The 16,799-nt window shown below is 57.2% G+C and overlaps 1 protein-coding gene across 2 annotated transcripts; it reads right to left on the reverse strand.

The window, feature by feature from the left end:
* Nucleotides 1-4,526: 4,526 nt before the first annotated feature.
* Nucleotides 4,527-15,973, reverse strand: CCDC42 (coiled-coil domain containing 42). Of its 2 annotated transcripts, none has more exons than XM_078437765.2 (7): nucleotides 15,571-15,969; nucleotides 15,184-15,289; nucleotides 14,808-14,912; nucleotides 13,127-13,324; nucleotides 8,162-8,383; nucleotides 7,918-8,076; nucleotides 4,527-4,810 (listed from the first exon to the last, which is right to left on the reverse strand). In XM_078437765.2, the coding sequence occupies exons 1-7, from the start codon at nucleotides 15,651-15,653 to the stop codon at nucleotides 4,733-4,735; spliced, it is 951 nt and encodes a 316-aa protein (XP_078293891.1). In that variant the 5' UTR covers nucleotides 15,654-15,969; the 3' UTR covers nucleotides 4,527-4,732. The 2 variants fall into 2 exon arrangements, with proteins under 2 accessions (XP_078293891.1, XP_078293892.2); XM_078437766.2 differs by lacking the exon at nucleotides 4,527-4,810 and adding an exon at nucleotides 4,817-5,340 and having other exon boundaries at nucleotides 15,571-15,973.
* Nucleotides 15,974-16,799: the final 826 nt, after the last annotated feature.

The following is a 16,799-nucleotide window of genomic DNA, read 5'->3' on the forward strand; positions in this document are numbered from 1 at the left end:
TGAAAAATCCATACATGCGTGTATGTAAAAGTTTCATGAAATGTCAGGAGATTCCCAGACTGACTCAAGTCCATTCGTTGACCCCCCCCCCCCAAGAAGGCAATAAGCCCCAGAGGAACCCCAAAGCTATCACTAGCACATAAATGGGAGGTCAGGTCCACATCTGAAAGGGTTCCTGCCCTCCGTGCCTCGTCTGGGCCTTCGACATCCCGCCTTGTCACAGTCCCTCTTGTTCTGAGGTCTTTTCTTGATTAGTGCGGAAGACAAAGTTTTAACACGGCTGCTAAGACCATCACCCCCTGGTGTAACTGCCATGTTACGTGGCAAGGGGGAGATGATCTGGATGCGCTTAACCTAATATCATGAGCCCTTTACTTTTTTTTAATGTTTATTTTTGAGAGAGAGAGAGACAGACAGAATTCGAATTGACCGACTGAGCCACCGGGGTGCCCCTCACGAGTCCTATAAAAGCAGAGTTTCTCTGGTTGGGATCAGAAGAGGAAGCCAGAGGGATGGAAAGCAGGACAATGACTCCGCTGCTGGCTCCAAAGATAGAGGACATGGCATAGGACAAGGAATGTGGGCAGCCTCTTGTCAGAGAGCCAGCAACCAGCAAGGAAATGTGGACCTCAGGCTCCCGGCTGCACAGTTATTCTGCCAATAACCCGAACGGGCTCGGAAGTGGGTTGTTCCCTAGACTGTCCAGGAAAGAGCTTGGCCCAACCGACATTGTGACAACAGTCCTGAGGGCAGAACCCGGTGCGTCCTCGGACTCCTGGTCTACCTGTGAGATCACTAGTGTATGTTGGTCTAAGGCTCCCGGTCTGTGCACAGATTGCTGGCTTTCGCTCCGTTGGCTGTTTCTGGATCCAGCCCATGGCCCTGTGCCCTCGATCACTCCTGGTCTACATGGGGAGCGGTCTCAATGTCAAAATGTTAAATTTTCAAAGGGGGAGGGGCACCTGGGTGGCTGAGTCAGCGAAGCCTCCGACATCGGCTCAGGTCATGATCTCAAGGGTCATGAGTTTGAGCCCCACATCGGGCTCTGTGCTGACAGCTCAGAGTCTGGAGCCTGCTTTAGATTCTGTCTGTCTGTCTCTCTCTCAAAAGTAAATAAACATTAAAAAAAAAAAAAAAAGTTTCAGGGGCGCCTGGGTGGCGCAGTCGGTTAAGCGTCCTACTTCAGCCAGGTCACGATCTCGCGGTCTGTGAGTTCGAGCCCCGCGTCAGGCTCTGGGCTGATGGCTCGGAGCCTGGAGACTGTTTCCGATTCTGTGTCTCCCTCTCTCTCTGCCCCTCCCCCGTTCATGCTCTGTCTCTCTCTGTCCCAAAAATAAATAAAAAACGTTGAAAAAAAAAAAAAGTTTCAAAAGGGGAAAGCACGTGGGAACATCAGGCCATTGGAGGGGAGTTTCCCAGGCCAGAGTCGGGGAGCTTGCTCAGGTACCTGAGTGATCCACCCACAGCTGGCTTGAAATAAGAAGGTTCCAGAGCCCCTCCAGCCCCCTCCCCCTTTTCCGGCTGGAAGAGCTAACAGGCTCCATGGGGATCGGGGTGTTGTAGCATTGAGAGGAAGTCTGTGAAGGTCTCCCCTCCTCTTGCCTCCCTTTACCCAGAAAACACGGGGAGCCCTGCTTCCTGCCTTGGCTGATGAGAACCACTCATTTCTGGAACCAATCCGTTCTTTCTGCTTTAACAAGCTGGTGTCTTTTCTGGTTGGGAGCGCTCTAATCAGGCCCTTTACTCCAGCTTTTCCTTGGAAGGTGATCTCATGCATCTGGGAGCCCAGCTCTCCCCTAATCGGGCAGGCCTTGGACTTCCTTCTGGGGGTCCAGGGCCCAGGGCAGCCGGTGCCGAGGGGCTGGGGGAGGGGGGAGGGCCTGTCCCCGGCTGCCCCAGGCGCTCTTCAGTGAGAGAGTCCTTGTGAGGATCCCTGGGCTTTTCTACATGTGCTCTGCCCCCTTCTGTGGGCTTGGGAAGGAGTTTGCGGGTTTGTGGCTTTGCTCGTAATCAAGAAATCTGCCTAGACCCACAGAATTTCTTCTCCCCGGCCGGGGCTGGGCCCGTTTGGAAACCTGAAAAGTGCAGTAGTGTTGGAGTGATTTGTACACACATGTGCACACACGTGCGGGGGAGGTAAACCTGAGCATGTTCAATTAAGCAGGAAACTGGACAGTCCAAAGATGAGGAGCAGGGGGGAGGGAGGGGAGGGGGAGAAAGACGGGGAGGGAAGGGGAAATGGGAGGAGGGGAGAGGGGAGGGGAGAGGGGAGGGGAGAGGGGAGGGGAGAGGGGAGGGGAGAGGGGAGGGGAGAGGGGAGGGGAGGGGAGAGGGGAGGGGAGAGGGGAGGGGAGAGGGGAGGGGAGAGGGGAGGGGAGAGGGGAGGGGAGAGGGGAGGGGAGAGGGAGGGAGGAGAGAGAGAGGGAGGGAGGAGAGAGGGAGGGAGGAGAGAGGGAGGGAGGAGAGAGGGAGGGAGGAGAGAGGGAGGGGGAATGGGAAAGGTAGGGTGGAGGGGAAGAGGAAGAGAGGGGAAGGGGGTTGGGGCAGGGCTGAGGGGGTCCTAGGCCACCCAGGACCTGGGTTCAGTCCTTGCCGGCTGGTTGTCTCAACCCCCACCTCACAGACACAGGGTTTTGGGGGAACTGTGGGTCCCACACCCTCTCCCGCCTCCCCGGACACAGCCCAGGAGGCTCAGAGGTTCGGGGAAGTTGGGTTAGAGGCACGGCCTCTGCCCACAGACCCGTTCCGGGAGGGCCCTTGACGCCCATGTCCCTCCAGTAAGAGACTGGACCCTTTCCCTCCGAGCACCACCCCCAGAACTGGCCACCCTGGGTTTTCCAGATGGCCTCTCCCCCCGCCCCTCCCACGGAGAAGTCCCTTTGGCCGGGGCCACGTGACACGGAGGGGATGGCCGTGTGGGCGCTTGGGGCCCCGGGGCAGCAGGAGCTCCCGGAGCCACTCTCCCTGGGTGTCTCTGGGGAGGGGGCCTGGGGGTCCCAGAGAGACTCCGTGGGAGGCCTGGGGGAGCAGAAGTGAAGCTCGGCAGTCGGCCCCCCTTCCCCGGGCCCCCCTCCTCCGGCTCCTGGGCTCGGTCCCTGGGCCAGGTGTGCGTGCTCGGCTCCCCCAGGCGGGATGCGGCTTCTGTCCGTCCTCACGGACTCCGGCTTGTGCGTGTGGATTCGGACTCACCCTCCCCGTCTCTTCCCCGGCTGCCTCCCGCTGTGGGCTCCGAGCCCCAGCGTCAGCTTTGTACAGGCCACTGACACCTGCCTGACGTCAAATCCCTGTACTGTAGCCCTTTACACACATCCGTGAGCATCCTCCGGGGGCTCTAGGCTCTGCTCGCACCCCGACTGGCACAGGCCGGATCCCCGGTACTGTTACGCGGGAGGAGCCGGAAGGAGCCCAGGTCCTTGAAAGCGGCTCCCGGCACAGCAGCGGCCCTCAATCAACCGGAGCGGGCAACCGAATCACCTGGCGGGCTTATTAAACCCCCTCCGTGGCTGGGTCCCGCCCCCCGGAGTTGCTGATTTTCGGGTCTGGGGGCGGGGCCCGAGTATTTGCATTTCTAGTAAGTTCCCAGGTGCTGCTGGTTCTGCGGGTCTGGGGAGCGTGCCTTGAGAACCACCTGGCCGATGCAGAGGGTGATTCCAAAGCCGGGGCTGGCCGGGGCCTCCCGCAGGACCCCAGCGGAGAGGAGGCTGCCGAAGTGTTGACAGTTGGGGATCCCAGCGTCCCCCCCATCACCTTGTTCAGTCCTGTTCTGCTACCCGCTTCGGAGGGGAAGCCATCGGTGTTCTGGCTTTCTGAGAGGCGCCAGGCTGAGCTGAGCACCTGCCCGGGGCAGGCAGACCGAATGTGAATGGTGACCTTGTCCCTGAGCAAGCGTGCTGTCCCGTAGGACGGGGACGGTGGTGCCACACGGGGTTTTCACCCGGATGATGTGCGCCAAGTCTAGGCTCCGTAAACGCTCTCTTTGTCTGGTCTCGGACCTGCCCTGATGGTTTTGAGTTTGGGGCCCCGAGTGCAAGACTTTGCATTGGTCCGCATTTAGTTCAGTTTTTGCTGGTTTTCAACTCTCATTCCAGCCCGCTAAGACGCGTCCTCGGGCAGCCTGCCTGCGATACCCACGTTAGTGCTGCTGGTACCACACTGCGTGTTGTGGGTCCTCAGGGGGAGCAGGGCAGGGCTCGTTCCCTGGGTTGGGGAGGGTTCCAGACTCCCCACCTGTTGAACTCCCACTCGGGAAGCTGCCTCCATAGTTTCTAGTGAGTCTTTGCACCCCGGTTAGAAACACCGACTTCAAAAAAAGAATCTTTTCTTTGAAGTGATAGGGGAAAGAAGGGTCCTACGTTCTCACCCTGTGCTGGTCTAGTTTCGTGTGCAAGTCCAAAGCCTAGGAGCTGCCAGACCTGAGATTCGTTTTCTGGTCCCTGGGCAGCCTAAGTGGCCAGCTTCAAGAGGGGGTGTCTTTCTCCCCTCGGTGGACCCTCTTCCCTCCTGAATAAACCAAAAAGAGACAGAGCTTAGGAACAAACGTCTTACAGGATTTAATGTTTTCGGGGATGGGAGGGACTGAGGCCTTAAGGGGTAAATGGTGGGGTGCTCGCCAGCAGGAAGGCATTGGGGTCCCAGAGGGCTAGACGGAGCTGACTGGGTGGGCCACAAGCTCACCAGGGCCTTATGCTCTCTCAGTCTCTGTCTCAGAACATTCTGGAACCACCGGTGCTCCTTAAACCCGGACTTGCTGTTGTTCCTTCCTCCTCACCTCTGTCCAGATGTCTGACAGATCCTGGATAAACTGTTGGATCTAACAAGGCAAGGGGACCGGGGCTCAGCCCAGCCAGCGGCAGGCCACCCCACCCCCAAACGGAGCACGGCCGGGCAGAGCTTGTAAGGAGTCACTGTCTCCCTGTGACTGATTTCTCGGGGCCACTTTCCCTTATTTGACAATTATTCTAGTTGAAGCTTCAGGCTTGGCAGACTAGAAGGCACAAACAGGGAACTCCTGGAGGCACACACGGTGAAAGTACGAAGTCCAGCTGACCGTCTGGGGAGGGCAGGGGCTAGGGGATGCCGGAGCAGACCCTGGTACTAGAAGCCTCCGGCGGGCAGAGGCCAGCAGCGTGGGGGGAGACGGCTCTCCACAAGTGAACAGCCTTCACGGTGGGCGTTTGCTCGGAACCCAGAACTGACGCCCCTTATGATCATCTTGAGTCATCGACGGAAGCTTGAGTTCTATTCGCAAGCTTCTGTTTCAAGGCGTGCGACGTGGGCACCTGGCCTCCTCACGCGGCCCTGGGGAAATCGGTTCATCTTTCTGGTAGTCAGCTTCTTCATCTTTAAGAAGGGAAGGGGGAGAACAGGTTGGCCTAGATGGCCTCTACCATCTCAGTTCTAAAGTCTCTCCTTTTCGGGGCGCCTGGGTGGCTCAGTCGGTTAAGTGTCCAACTTCGGCTCCGGTCATGATCTCATGGTTTGTGGGTTCAAGCCCTGTGTCGGGCTCTGTGCTGACAGCTCAGAGCCTGGAGCCTGTTTTGGATTCTGTGTCTCCCTCTCTCTCTGCCCCTCCCTCTCTCTCTGTCTCTCTCTCAAGAATAAACAAACGTTAAAAATAAAATCGAATTAAATGTCTCCTTTTCAAGGATGTTCCTGGGGATGGGACCACACGGACCGTCCAAAACTCTCAACAGCCCCGTTCCCCTCCCCATACGGTTACTATTGCAGATACAATTCCTGTTTTGCAAACGAGGAAACAGAGTCACTGAAGGAAAGTAACTTCCCCAAGATCACGGAGAAGACAAGTGCAGCACTCCTCCAACTATGTTCTTATCATAAGCGATCACACTCCGCCCCCCAAGAGGGTTCTGTGGTCAAGTAAACTTTGGAAATGTTATCTGCTTGGAGAGGCTGGGGCAGAGCCCCAGCAAAGTCCTGTGTGTCACGACCTTTTTCTTTTTCTTTTTTTTTTTAATGTTTATTTATTTTTGAGACAGACAGAGACAGAGCATGAACGGGGGAGGGGCAGAGAGAGAGGGAGACACAGAATCGGAAACAGGCTCCAGGCTCTGAGCCATCAGCCCAGAGCCCGACGTGGGGCTGGAACTCACGGACCGCGAGATCGTGACCTGAGCCGAAGTCGGACGCTTAACCGACTGAGCCACCCAGGCGCCCCTAAGCTCCTTTTTCAATAACACTAAGACATCATTTGTCTTTGTCTCTCTTATTCGCTCACGAGCGAACAGTGGCTTTTACCAGAGCGGGACGTTTCTGTGACATAGGCTGTCACAACAAGACGAATGCTGAAGCTGAAGGGAGAACCCACCTGTCCTCCAGGAAGCCAGACATTAAGTGGATTTGCAGAAATGTTCCTTGTCCCACAGAGCGTTCTTTTGGAAATGTGCTTTGCGTCAGGAACGCCATTTACGTTAACATGCTTCTTGTTGTCCTTGAATAATGAATTAAGGATTTTTAATTTTTCTGTTTGAATGTCTCCTACGGTAAATATCAGCAGCTATAACCCATACAAACAAAAGCTCTTTGAGGGTCTTCAACAAATGTGAAGGGTGCACAAGCCTCCTGCTCGCAGAAAATTTGAGAATTGTGGCTTCGGGAGCAAGCTTTCTTACAAACTGCCTTCGAAGTCTTTGAACTGTCGATAATTCTGTTCTATGTGCTCTGAGCTGCAGGCTGATTCTCCGGGTTGAGGAAATAAATCCCTCCTCCTGGCTGGTCAGCGGGGTGAAATCTTTAGATTTCACGGGTTTTACTTTGTTGTTGTTGTTAAATAGGGGAGATGCCTTCTGGCCCATTGCTTTCGTTGGCTTGGATTTGATATTCATTCACCAAACGCTTATTGAGCGCCTACTGTGTGCCAGGCACTGTATTAGACACCGAGATACAGCAAATGACTAAACAAACACAGAGTCCAGTCTTGAGGAGCTTTCTGTTATTTGACAGCAGCACTCAAGGCTTTTGCCAAAGGAACAAATAATTAGTCATGGTTCTGTGCATCTGACAGGAAGTATGGCTAACCCGTCTTCTGGTACAGAGCTCCCCAAAGTGCGGGATATCTGTGCCTTTGGTGGGAAGTGAGATGATTCTGGGGCGCCTGGGTGGCTCAGTCGGTGAAGCGTCCGACTTCGGCTCAGGTCCTGATCTCGCGGTTCGTGGGTTCGGGCCCCGCATCGGGCTCTGTGCTGATGGCTCGGAGCCCGGAGCCTGCTTCGGATCCTGTGTCCCCCTCTCTCTCTGCCCCTCCCCGGCTCACGCTCTGTCTCTCTCTCTCAAAAATAAATACACGTTAAAAAAAAAATTTACGGAAGGGAGACGATTTGGGGTGGCACATGGACACAGCATCACACGGCTTTGAAGCATAGTGAGAAAGTTATTTCCTTTCCAATTTCCTTTTAGTTACTTCAAAGAGAAAAATCTCAGGGTGCCCCTAATAAGACAGACACCAACACTTTCCTAGACGTGCTGACTCCCCCCACCCCCAATTTCCTCTTTTCCCAAAGCGTGGGCCCCAGGCACGGAGCTTTCAGCACGTCTCTAGAATCTAAGAAGACTGTTTTTGCACCAGCGATGAATTCAATCGTGGGTCCCTGCTGGGGCCCGCGTTCACTGGGGCCAAAAGGGTCTCAGCGCTAACGCCGTGGTTCTCAAAGCGTGGAAGCCAGACCAGCACCATCACCTGGGAACCTGCTGAAAAATGAAAATCCCTGGGTTCTCATTTCGGACCCACCGAGTCAGAGACTCTGGAGGCGGTGACCAGTAGTACCCCCCCTGACCTGGTGACTCTGATCCTGTTAAATTTGAGAACCACTGCTCTGTGGGGTTCATTCTTCCACTGGACCAATGGACAGCCATCTTAGCTCAGTCGGGGCAGCTGGCCAGGGCACCTGCACCCCCTCTTACCATGTCCAGCTGTTTGTGGGTGTCATCCAGGGACACGGAAGGGGTCTCCTTCAGCTGCTTGCTCACGATCTGGAAGAGGTTCAGTGCCGCCATCTTGATGGTGCCAAGCAAGAGGGTCTTCTTGGCGGCCGTGTTCTGGATGTGTGCCCAGCGAGATTCCTGGGGAGGCGACGGGGCCGGGACGTGAGCAGGTGTGTGCGTGTGTGTCCCTTGCTCACCCAGAAGCCCCCACCCCCGCGCTCACCCAGACGATGACGTCACTGTGGGCTCGGTCAAAGCGCATCTGCAGACGCGCCAGCTCGTTGTTGTGCTGCAGGATCTCGTCGTCCTTCTCCTCCATGTAGCGTGCCAGCCGTGCCCTGGCGCGCTCGATCTTCTCCTGGCCCTCCTGTGCCGACTGCATGAGGTCGTGGTGCATGCTTATCAGCGTCTTGTAGCGTGAAATCACCTCGTGGATCTCCTCGAACTGCAGAGGGGGCTCCCATCACGGCACGGCCGCCCCCCAGGCCCGCCTGCCAGGTCCCTGGCTGGATGCCTCAGTCTAGTGGGGAGACCCTCGGCCAAGGGCAAAGGGCAGAGGCCGTGAGGAGTCCCCCCGCTGGCCCTCCTGGGTTGGTATGGGCCATGGGACAGGTGTCGGGGGCACGTGCAATCGGGAGCTAAGGTCCTCGGTCTGCATGTTGCAATCACTGGGAGCTTTACATTTTTTTAAATGTTTATTTTATTTTTGAGAGAGAGGGATAGAGAGAGACAGAGTGCAAGCAGGGGAGGGGTAGAGAGAGAGAGGGAGAGAGAGAGAATACCAACCGGCCTCCACACTGTCAGCACAGAGCCTGACGTGGGGCTGGAACTCACGAACCGTGAGATCTCAACCTGAGCCGAAATCAAGAGTCGGAGGCTTAACGGGCTGAGCCACCCAGGCTCCCTTCCACCAAGATGTTCGTTTTAATAAACACAAGGGGGTCTGAGGGGGTCCCTGGCACCCGAATTTTGCACAAAGGTCCCCCAGCTGGATTCTAGAGGACCTGGTGGCTGGGGCTTGGGGGGGGGGGGGGGCGGGGAAATGCATTTTGAGATGTCTCCCAAGGCAGTAATGACCGTATCCAACAAGAATGTACCCAGAACCATTTGTAAGCCAGGCCGGATGCTAAGCACTAGGCCCGGAGCAGGAGATAAGAAAGGCAGACCCTGCTCTTGGGAAGCCTGAAACTCGGGGTGGTACAGAGTGAGGACAGACAGACAGGGAAAGAGTTACAACTCCGAGTGATAAGCCCTATCTAGGACTGGAGGATGGGGCCGGCCAAAGACTGTAGGGTAGTATCTTCAGCCCAAGGCTCTCTGGTATTTGTTCACACTTGCTGAGGTCCGCCTCCAGCTGGGGGCTGGAGAGGGCACCGGTGGGGCGGGTGGCCTGCCGGGCTCGGCTGTCCCCTCCAGCACGGTGCCGGGCCGTGACATTCTGACCCCACCCTGCAGACCACGGGCAGCAGAACAGAAGCCCTGTGGCCCTCTCTCCGTAGAAGGTGGCGTGGGCACCCGATCCGGGATGCCAACTCACCTCCCCAGGGGTTTATCGGAGTGGGCCTTCCGGCTGCCCAGGGGACATGCCCTGAGCGCCTTCTCCATCTCGTGACATTCCCAGCGACAGACTGGCGTTCCGGGAAGTGCCCTGTTGGCCTTTCCATCAGCATGCCCCTGTGGGGGAGGGACCACCCAACCCGGCATTAGAGGAGGCGGGGACAGCCAGCAAAGGTTTCCTGGGGTGGCCAAAGTGAGGCCAGAGGTATGAACATAGCCGGCCAGGTGGGGGCAGGTGGGGGAAGGCGAGGACAGGTAAGGGAGCAGCCAGCCCAACGATGACAGGGGAGGGGCGGGGGTGTGTGGCAGGTTTAGGACGAATAGCCTGGGTTCAAGATGGGGACGGAGAGGTCCACCTGCAGGAAGTAAAAAAAAAGAAGTGCCCCGTGAACCCGGAAGAGGAGAGTGGACTTCCTCCATTCAAGGATTCTAAGAAGCAGAGAGAGAACGTTACGTCTGCATTTCCGGAAGTTCCCCGAGTCCACGACCCAAGAGCACATGACAGTTAAGTTGAACGGAGCTCCCAAGGGTACTCAGTGCTGATGTCAAAGGGACTGGGGTGCCCACCTGCAGAGGCTCCCGCTGTTCAAGGATGGGACGCTCTGGGGGCACCTGGGTGGCTCAGTCGGTTAAGCGTCCCACTCTGGATTTCGGCTCAGGTCGTGATCTCGAGGTTCGTGGGTTCAAGCCCCGCCCGCGTCGGGCTCTGTGGTGACAGTGTGGAGCCTGCTTGGGATTCTCTCTCTCTCTCTCTCTCTCTCTCTCTCTCTCTTTCTCTGCCCCTCCCCCAATAAACAAATAAACTTAAAAAATAAACAAGTAAAGACAGGACATTGAAACATCAGCCAAAGTGAGCGCAAAGGATCACAGCACACCAAATGTGTCAACAACCCACGAATTCGTAACGATACCGACAACATTACAGGTCACTTTTGGAAGCTGCCAGAGAATCCGTTCATTAAGGTGAAAACTGGAATATAGAGTCCGGCACTTAACAAGCCTTTCCCTTAGGACTCACGAGGTCATCAAAGGTAGCTGACGAAAGGAAGAGCCCGTCTATGATATCTTTCTCCCGGTGGTAGTTTTCTCACTAATACGTGAAGAAGGGAAGACAGAACATTTCCAGCTCCTTCCAGAACAGAACCACCCCCTTATGGTTCAGTAGCTGCCCGCCCACTATCAGAGAAACCAGAATTGTGGATTCTATCACCAAGGATTCACTTGTGCCTCTTTTTAAATATATCAGCAGGATCATACGTATGTTCTCTTTTCTGTTCGGCTTTTAAAAAAAATTTTTAAAAATATTTATTTATTTTTGAAAAAGAGAGAGAGACAGAGCGTGACTAAGGGAGGGTCAGAGAGAGAGGGAGACACAGAATCCGAAGCAGGCTCCAGGCTCCGAGCTGTCAGCACAGAGCCCGACGCGGGGCTGAATTCACAGACCGCCAGATCATGACCTGAGCCAAAGTCGGACACTCAACTGACTGAGCCACCCAGGTGCCCCAGTTTGGATTCTTTTGATCAGCAGAATCATGTATGTGACACTTGAAAAACAAACATCCCAACCAAATGCCGTGTGGGGACCTTGTTTGGACCATGATTGGAACGAACCAATTGTACAAAAAGCACGTGTGCAACAGTTGGGGAAATTTCAATGTTGACTGGGTATTTAATATTAAGGAGTTACTGTCACATTTTTACGAGGTGTGACAATGGCATTTCCCTTATCTTGGAGAGTCACATATTGAAATTCTTAGAGGCTAAAAAAAATATCATTTGCTTCAAAATGGCGGAGGTGGGAAGAAGGTATGGGGGATGATAGGATGAGTTCATAATTGTTGGACTTATGTGGTGACTAACGGGCATTCAGTAGACTATTTTTGTATACGTTTGGAATTTTCCATAATTGAAAAGATTAGGGTTTTTAATTTTTTATTTATTTTTACATTTTTCTAAATGTTTATTTTTGAGAGAGAGAGAGAGAGAGCGAGCAGGGGAAGGGCAGAGAGGGAGGGAGACACAGAATCCAAAGCAGGCTTCCGGCTCTGAGCTGTCAGCACAGAGCCCGACGTGGGGCTCAAACTCACAAACTGCGAGATTAAGACCCGAGCCGAAGTCACTTAACCAATGGAGCCACCCAGGCGCCCTTATTTTTACATTTTTTAATGTGTATTTATTTTTGAGAGACTGAGAGAGACAGAGCGCAAGCAGGGGAAGGAGCAGAGAGAGAGAGAGGCAGACACAGAATCGGAAACAGGCTCCAGACTCAGAGCCATCGGCACAGAGCCTGACTTGCGGCTCGAACTGTGAGATCATGACCTGAGCTGAAGTCGGATGCTGGACCAACTGAGCCCCCTGGATCTTTGGATACGTAATACGTCACCAAAATAATAAAAGCAGGCATGAGAATGAGCAGTTTAAAAATCCGGATACTGGTTACCTCCGCAAAGAGGGGAAGAAGGATGGGGCTTGGAAGGAGGGGGGGGGGCTCCCAAGGGCTTTCAATTAAAGACAGGGTTTTATTTAAGGAAACAGAACTGGGGGGGAATATTAAGATTTGCAAAGCTATGATGCCTACTTGGGTGCTATATTTCTCTGTACTTTCAGTATGCTTAGAATATTTTGGAAGACATAACGGAAGAAGGAAACAAGAACGGAAGAAGGAAAAAGAAAGAAAGAGGGGCAGGGGGGTCACGCTGGCTGTAGAAAGAGGGACAGGCTGGTGACCAGGAGTAAGGCTGTGTTGAACTCCTCTGGATGAGGGATTGAGGTACCTTGGGGGTCTGGATGGGGAAGGGACAGGGGCCAGATTCCAGAAATATTTCAGAGGCAGGATAGGCCAGATCTGCTGATTGATGGCTGCAGGGAGGAGGGGGGGAGGGGAAGGGGGGAGGATAAGTCCTATCTTATCATTTATCTGCTGCTTTGATATGTGGTCTTCCCTCACTAGCCCCCCCCTCCCCCCCTCCCCCGGGGACGAACTGAACCATTTACTACACAATGGATCCACCTTAGAATGGAGGGCGTAACACAGATCTGGGCCTCACGCACAGATAAATTAGTTCTACAAGGAAGCTGCTGGAACTTTAAAAAGCGGAGCATCCTTTGCCTCCCGGCTCTGCCCTCAGGACCCGGATCCACAACCCCCACGGAGGACACACTTCAGGACTGGCTCCCTCTGGGGAGGGGGCCCTGCCTGCTGCTGTCACCAGGGGGGCGTGGGGAGACCGGTGGCCTGGGAGGCATCCGTGGGAGGCCTTGAGGGGGGCAGGGATGCCCAGGGAGAAAAGTGGAGGACCACTGAAGGAAGGGGCTGGGCGGAGGAGCCCGGGAGGAGGCTGAGGAGGAAGGCCCAGAGGCGGGAGGAAAGTAGGAGACAGGAGGGGAGCCCCTGTTCGAGGAGGAGGTCGGGGAGCCCCGTGCAGGCCGGTAGTGGCCTCTGTAGCTCTGTGCTGGGTTTGGCCTCTGCTACCTTCTCCCCCTCGTCTCCACCGCCTCTCGGGTCTACAAAACGCACCCGGGGGCGAGGGCAGGGAGGGTTGGGCCCAGGCCACATCCGGCCGCAGGCAAAGCTTATCACACACACACACACACACACACCCCTCCCCAGCCGCTCCCGCCCCCCCCTCACCTCCGAGTGCTCCACCACCTTCTCCAGGTACTTGTTGAAGACGCAGAATTCCTGCATCCTGGTGCTCAGCCGCTGGTGCTGCAGCCGCAGGGCCCCCATCTCCTGCTTGACCTTGGCCAGCTCGCGCACCCGCTGCCTCTTCAGCTCGCGCTCCTTGTTGGCTTTCTTCAGGGCGCGGATCCGTTTCTGGTCGTTCTCCTGGGGGGGGGGGCGGGACGGGAAGAGGGGAGGTGGCACCTGTCACACTCTGACGCTGCCCTCCCCCCCGCGAGGCCCTCGCCCCTCTCTTGGAAACGCTGGGGGTCCAAGCCTAGGGGGCTGGGGTAGGAGGCAGGCCGGGCGGGGCCAGAGCGCACTCCCATAGCTGGCACTGAGGCCCAGGAGGTGGTGCCCTGAAAGACAGACACGAGGCTCAGCTCTGGCCATCGGGCTGACCCCACTTCTCCTTCATCCCGCAAAGTCCTCCCCCCCACCAGAGATCAGGGGCCACACCCACCCCTCCCAGTGCCCCCATGTGGCTCCTTTCCCTCCTCGGGGGCTCCCGGGATTCCACACGGATGGAAGGTGTTTGGAAGCAGGTGAAGGCACGCGTGACATTTGCCCTGTGCCCCCGGGAGCCCCCCAGAGGATCAAGGGTCCCCTAAACCAGCGGCTCTCAAGTCCAGCTGCGTATCACAATCCCCTGGGGAGCTTTTTATTTTATTTTCATATTTTTTTCATGTTTATTTTGTTTTGAGACAGAGAGAGCACAAGCGGGGAAGGGGCAGAGAGAGAGAGGGAGACACAGAATCAGAAGCAGGCTCCAGGCTCGGAGCTGTCAGCCCAGAGCCCAACGCGGGGCTTGAACTCACAAACCACGGGATCATGAGCTGAGCCAAAGTTAACCAACTCAGCTGCCCAGGATCCCCCTCGTCCCCCCGGGGTTGCAAGCAAACAGACACCCAGGGGTCCATATTTGTAACAATTTTTTTTTTTTAGGATTCCCAAGCTGTGGAGCGTCTGGCAGCCATTTGGAGGACCTCTCACCCCCAAATCTCCTGCCGCCCCAACCACACGCCACTAGCTTTTCTCTGGCCACTGGGAAGGACTGGACCCCTGGAGGATACACGCAGGCCGCCAGCTTCTTTCCCACCTGGATTACGCACAGAGCAAGACTGGAAATGCTTAAGAGCAGGGGTCCCCCGTGGGATCACCCCTGGGAGCTGGGCCAGGCCCCTCAGGGCCCCGTTCGTGCTGGCTGGAGCTGGTCTGGACAAATCCGGATGGTTAAATCCTCCTCTGAGGACGGATGGAGAGGAATTGGATTGTGATGCCTGGGCCTGGTCCTTCAACCAACCCCTGCCTGGTCTTTCAGTACAAGGACGGAGGGGTGGCTGAGTGGCGGGGAATAAAACTCTGCCTGGTTCCCCTTTGTGTCCCCATGTGCCTCACCCTGACCGCGGCACACTCGTTTGTTCCTCATCATCCACCCATCCATCCATCCATCCATTCATTCATTCGTTCACTGGAGACACTGTGTGCACCAGGGAAACAGGAAATTACGAACAGTATTGAGGACGCGAAGGGAGAAGCCCCAGGCGTCGCTGAGCCGCGAAGAGACTTTCAACCGGGGTGACGAGTGGGCAAGAGCAAGGAGGAGGAGGCCAGTTTGCGAGGGTGGGTTCCCCCCGGCCCCTCACACCTGGATGAACTGCTCGAACTTCTGGATGTGAGCCTTCAGCTGGGCCTCCTTGGTACCCAGCTCCTCCCAACGCAGATTCAGGGTTTCCATCCGGCGCCGAAACGTCTTGGGGGTTGGGGAGGGCAGAGAGGTCAGGAGGGCCCCTCCCCCCGCCCCGCCCCTCCCTCCCGGGCGCCTCTGTCCCCAGGCCTGCCCGGTTCGGAGCGCAGGGTCCCGGGACCCTGCTCCCCTCGAGGCTCAGGTCCTTCCTCTCTCCTCCCTGGGAACACAGAAGCTTCGCCGGGACTCCCAGCTCTGGCCGCCCACACAGAGGAGGACTGTCCCGGGGCTCTGAGCCCCGGGGCCCTTCCTGCCCTCCGTGCCTCCAGTCCCCCACCTCCTTCTTCTGCTCCATAGCAATGTGCATGATCTTGGCCTCTTTCTTCTTCTCCAGGAACCGGATGGATGGGGACTCCGACTGCTCCTCAATGTTGGGGAACTTCCTGCCCAAGACACGGGCAAGACAGGCCGGTGGGTTCCGAGCGCCTGGGGCGGGCCGGGGCTGGCGGTAACCCGTGGGCACGGAGGGGGAAGGGGGTCCTGTCCCCCACGGGAGTGAAAGGGACGGTGTGTTGAGAGGGGACAGGGCTGTGTTGGCGCCTGGGAAGCACGCTGGGGCAGGGCGATGAGGATTGGGGGGGGGGGGGGGGGAGGGGCGCAGGGTTGTAGGAAGTGGAGGGGACGGGCTGGGAGGTGGGGCGTGGGGGGTGTGGGGGGCACTCACTGCAGCAGCTGTAGTAGCCTCTCCCCATACTGTAGCCGGAAGTACTCGGCCAGCTCGTCCTCCTCCATGATGCCCAGGCTCATGCTGGTGTGACCCGATGGGCCAGGCGGCCGGATCCTCGCAGTGAACCGGTGGCTGGGGGTGGCTGGGGGGGGGGGGGGGGGCGGTAGCTGGGCTCTTGCTTCTCCCTTCCTCCTGCTTGTCAGGGTCCCCCGGAGGGTGGGTGTCCGAGACCCGGGAAAGACGGCTGGACACCTGCGGTGGGCAGCTCAGGATGATGTATTGGGAAGTGAAGGGAGATCTGGTTACCTAGCAACGGATCTCCTGGTTCTGTGGACCACCCACTGGAACTCAGGCTTTGCTCTCTGACCCTTGTCCCCCCTGACCCCAGTCTTGCTGGAATCCCACCCCCCTGCTCCTGCATTTACCCCCCAGGAGCTTGGGGAAGAAGTTAGGACTGAATAGATGCTGGTGTCCAGGCCTGGGAGGGAGGGTCTGGGTGGCCATGGCCCAAGAGGGGGTTTTGGTAGAGGGGTGTCCTTGGGGGTTCAGGTGTGTGTGTGAGAGAGAGAGAGAGTGAGGGGGGGTGAGGGAGGGACTGGAGCTGGGACAAATGGCCCAGAAGAAAAGGAGGCAGGGGTGGGGGCCTGCAGGAGGGTGGGAGGAGGCCCGAGCTTGAGAACCAAGTGGTGGGCGAGGGAGGGATGCGCGTGGGGATAGGCGGGGAGCCTGGGGACCAAGGAGGCCCACTGGGGGGTGGGGGAGGTGAGGAGGCGGGCGCCGAGGAGTCCGGGGCGGGGTGGGGGTGGGGGGCGACGGCGGCGACCTCGAGTCGTTGCTGCGGGACACGGTTCCCGGTTCCGCACTGTCCCCTGTGCTCCCCGCCGGCGCCTGCAGCGGACTCGGCCCCTCCGGGTCTGGGGACGGGGGTCCCTCCAGGGAAGGGCGGCGCCCCCCAGTGGGCGAGCCCTCCCCGCGGCACTGCCGGTCCTCTGGTGCCCCCTGCTGGCCGCCTGACGCCGCACCTTTTCCGGCTCCCCAGCGCCCTTGGCGCTGACCGCTGGGGGTGGGGGTGGGGGGCGGGGCGGGGATGAGGGGGAACACGACGGCACCCCCACCCCCACCAGCCTCTCAGCCAATACGGGTTCTCACCGGGAGCGCCCCCAAAGAAACAGGCCCACAGCAGGATGACAAGAGCGCCAGTAAGGACGCGACGCTTCGCAAAAGGG

The sequence above is a fragment of the Panthera onca genome, chromosome E1, assembly GCF_046562875.1.
Source record: "Panthera onca isolate mPanOnc1 chromosome E1, mPanOnc1 haplotype 2, whole genome shotgun sequence".
In the NCBI taxonomy this organism is placed as follows: Eukaryota; Metazoa; Chordata; class Mammalia; order Carnivora; family Felidae; genus Panthera; species Panthera onca.

Excerpts from the sequence above, each read along its gene's own strand:
- CCDC42 (XM_078437766.2), bottom strand. The coding sequence starts at position 15,653 with ATGAGCCTGGGCATCATGGAGGAGGACGAGCTGGCCGAGTACTTCCGG. Across the intron at positions 14,913-15,183 it reads CTATGGAGCAGAAGAAGGAG|ACGTTTCGGCGCCGGATGGA; the intron begins GTGGGGGACTGG and ends CCAACCCCCAAG. Across the intron at positions 5,341-7,917 it reads CCCACAAACAGCTGGACATG|ATGAAGAAGCTGACTACCAG; the intron begins GTAAGAGGGGGT and ends CCCTTCTTAAAG.